At 32.1% G+C, this 4013-nt stretch overlaps 1 protein-coding gene across 1 annotated transcript; it reads right to left on the bottom strand.

The window, feature by feature from the left end:
- Window positions 1-767: 767 nt before the first annotated feature.
- On the bottom strand, window positions 768-3743 carry LOC134714508 (toll-like receptor 4). Its single transcript, XM_063575806.1, has 2 exons — window positions 3653-3743; window positions 768-3138 (listed from the first exon to the last, which is right to left on the bottom strand). Exon 2 carries the CDS (start codon window positions 3128-3130, stop codon window positions 944-946), a length of 2187 nt encoding a protein of 728 aa, XP_063431876.1. The 5' UTR covers window positions 3131-3138; window positions 3653-3743; the 3' UTR covers window positions 768-943.
- Between the last annotated feature and the right edge of the window lie 270 nt (window positions 3744-4013).

Here is a 4013-nt window from a genome sequence, read left to right as displayed (position 1 = left end):
GAGTTTTCTCACAGGCACTCATACAATATCTTCCTCAAACGGTATGGATTGAGAGTTTTCTCACAGGCACTCATACAATATCTTTTTCATATTGTATTGTGACTTGGATTGAGAGTTGTCCCACAGGCACTCATACAATATCTTCGTCATACTGTATGTTGACTTGGATTGGGAGTTGTCTCACAGGCACTCATACAATATCTTCTTCATACTGTATGGTGACTTGTATTGAGAGTTGTCTCACAGGCACTCATACAATATCTTCTTCATACTGTATGATGACTTGTATTGAGAGTTGTCTCACAGGCACTCATACAATATCTTCTTCATACAGTATGGTGACTTGTATTGAGAGTTGTCTCACAGGCACTCATACAATATCTTCTTCATACTGTATGGTGACTTGTATTGAGAGTTGTTTCACAGGCACTCATACAATATCTTCTTCATACTGTATGGTGACTTGTATTGAGAGTTGTCTCACAGACAGTCATACAGTATCTTCTTCATACTGTATGGCAAGCTTGTTGGTTTTCCCAAAACATTTTACTTTTATTTAATGAATGGCTATTATCTATTTTGAATTTATTGAACCATAAAACTAATTTTTGACTATTCACATTGAATAATCCGAGAAGCGGATTATGTAAAATGTGAATAGTCAAAAATTAGTTTCATGGTTCAATAAAATCAAAATAAATTGTTGCCATTCATTATAAATAAAATTCTATCAAAAATAAGGCTCAAAGAACGTTTTATATTATTTATATTTACAATAACAACGTACACACATGTTGGCGTATGAATACACAACGTCAGAGTGGGCGTGTCGCAATCAAAATTGATAACATTGAAAATAAAACTAATAATTTTAACCAATCAGAAGACAGAAAAACACCAAATTTATTTATACAAATATATCACATTATGTAACATGCTTGTATCAAAGTTTCGAACTTTGTAATTCTGTAGTGAAACGATTTGCTGGTGGACCTAACCGTTTCCTTACTTCGTTTAATAAGTTTTTGTCAATGTTGCAAAAATCCAATGCATATCCAAGTTTAATAAATGCTCTGAAATTTCTGACACTAATGCAGTCACTTTCAATAACATCGTAGTTTATGATGATGATTTTTGTTTCCAAATTTATTTTGTAAGTATTCCATATAATTTTCCATTCATTTTCACCATACGTGGAATGAAAATAATTCTCACTTTGCAAAATTATCCAAGACGAACATTTCCAAATAGACGATCTCATTTCCTCCTCACGTACACCACCAAACGAAAAGTCTCGACATGGTAAAAGTACTTTGTAGCGTTTTCCTTCCAAGAATCGAAGCAAAACTCCAACTATCCATCTTCTCGCCATTTCATTGTCTTCATCAAAACAGATGTAAACATCATATTCTGGTAGACTGTGTACTCTGCTTTTTAAATTCTTGAATTTATTTGACCTCCAAAGCAGATAAATTTCATATCGATAATGACGACAAACAAGTGTTATTATCATCAGTATTACCAACACAGATGTCAAAATAATGCTTATAATAATTCGTTTTGTTGTATTGTCTTTGATGCAAAACTCACTAGGTGACATACTGCTTGCATTTTTTCCACTGCTGATGCATTCAATTCTATTGACCATACAATTTGGTAGCTTTTGTTGTTCAAGCCAAATAGGCAGCCATTGTAGTTCACAAGTACATTTCATGATTAAATGACCGAATAAAAGTGAACACGGAGATTTTAGGCGAACATCATTACTTAGTGTATCAAAACTGTTTCCGCGAAAATCAATCAAATTTAGATTGGGTATTTTATATACAATCGGCGATATCGTTGTTATATGGTTATTTGAAATATTTAGTTTTGTTGCTCGATATAAATAATCTTTTCCGTCTAGCTTAGAAAGATTATTCATACTTAAATCGATTTCTAAATTATTGAAATATGGCATATGATTTGGCATTACTTTTAGTGCTAGACCCGAGCAATTGATGACAGTTCTGTTCTTTGATGGTTGATGAAAACAAGTACACTTATGAGCACAGGTTATATTGCATATTAAAAGGTGCTGAAGCTCGTTTGTTTCATTCTTCTGAAAGTCGGTTACAACATACTTCCGTAATTCCGGCGGATTTGAACATGGAATACTGTAAAAACTTATTGCACCAGGATGGTAGTCAAATGCTTTAAGGAAAAAAGTTAAATAATCGTTCCAAAGATTACAATCACAAGTCCAATTATTGTTACCGAAAATCAGTTTATACGTAAACGCAAATCGTGTTACCGTATATTCACTTGCAAAGCCAATCATTGATAGATTGGGAAAATGAGTGAATTCGTTATTCGAAATATCAATGCTTCCACCACCGGTACTATCGCCGATATTAAATCCTTTCCAACCTTTTTCATTTGTTATTGTTGAAAGTTTGTTGTAAGATAGATCAATTCTATTATAAAAACTGCCTGATATAAGGTTTGAAACATCTATAACTTTTAAATCATTAAAACTGACATCAATATATAACAGACTGCTATTTGGGGGATGAGCAAGTGATCCTATATCGAGATGGTTGATTTGGTTATTTGATAGATCAAGATGCCGCAAAAATGTTAAGATTTTAAACATATCTTTTGTTATTCTTTTCATTTTGTTTCCTTTCAATATTAAGGTATCAAGTTTTGATAAACAATGAATACCCATTATTGAGTTTATATAATTATTAGAAAAATCTATTTCGACAATATCCGGAAAACTACAAATATTGTCAGGAATAAATGAGAGGTATCCATCTTGATGAATTACTTGATAAAACATCCCTTCTGTTTCAACAAGTACGTCGGCTGTTCCGAAAATAGACGTATATTCTATATGTAATTTTTCTACCAACTCGGGTTCCAAATCCCATAAAGTTTTGATCTTCATCACAGACCAGTTGGACACGCAGCAACGAATGAGCGTATCTTTTTCGTAATAAACTTTATGAAAAGAACACTCTCCAGATTGGCAACATTGATCACAAAAAAGGAAATTGTTTGGAATTGACTCGTAAGTAAAATTGAACCAACCTGCACATTGACCTTCCTTTAAAATAACCAGCAGATATATGAATTTTGCTATCATCTTTAAACCTACAAAGGCAAAAAAAACAACCACGGTTAAAATAAGACTCTAGGGAAATTCTGCCCCAAGACTGGTATTTTTCGCAAATACCCCTCCATAACATGAGATATATGTTTAATTACACCGAATAGATTTGGATTGAAACTCTGCACAGGTTCAGATAAAAAAAAATCTTATTAACTGTAATTCATAAACATGTTTATGCAAAATTTTGAAACTAAGTGAATATTATTACAGATCCGCGGGAAATATATATGTACTGATACGCAGGAGTAAAAAGGAATATCCAAAATGGGAAATACCATGGCATTGAGGCATATTCACCGGCAGTGGTGAAACATAGACAAATTCTATTGAAATTAGGAAAAAATGTTAGAATATGCGAAAAATACACTGGGTACCAGTCAATCAAAAGCCATCATTCTTATATAAGGTGCAATTATTACAAAAAAATTGTAAATTAAACAAGTAAAATATAAATCTGACCTATTTATAATAAGTATTTGATAAATTAATACTTGCATAAGATTGCAAAAGTCGTTTGCCTATTGTTTTCCTTTTTCCCTTTTTAATACAACACATAACTTGAAAGTGCTTTCTTTTTACGCAGTTATATACTTACAAGTTTAAGGTTACAGAAAAGGAAGTTCATTATAATACATATTACTTTAGCTATTTGTGTAGAATATATTGAACGCATTCTATAAGAAATTACCAGATTAAGTGATACATAGTACATTTAAAACGACCATGTTTTCACATAATTCTATCAAAGTAGAGCGTGTCTGATTTCATATTTGTTGTGAATTTTTAGATTGACCTTGATAACGTCAGATTTAGGATTTGGAAGTAAAAATCGAAAAAGGTACCACATAAGTCAATG

The sequence above is a fragment of the Mytilus trossulus genome, chromosome 4, assembly GCF_036588685.1.
Source record: "Mytilus trossulus isolate FHL-02 chromosome 4, PNRI_Mtr1.1.1.hap1, whole genome shotgun sequence".
Classification (NCBI taxonomy): domain Eukaryota; kingdom Metazoa; phylum Mollusca; class Bivalvia; order Mytilida; family Mytilidae; genus Mytilus; species Mytilus trossulus.
This window is presented reverse-complemented; position numbering and strand designations above follow the sequence as displayed.

Excerpts from the sequence above, each read along its gene's own strand:
- LOC134714508 (XM_063575806.1), bottom strand. The coding sequence starts at position 3,130 with ATGATAGCAAAATTCATATATCTGCTGGTTATTTTAAAGGAAGGTCAA.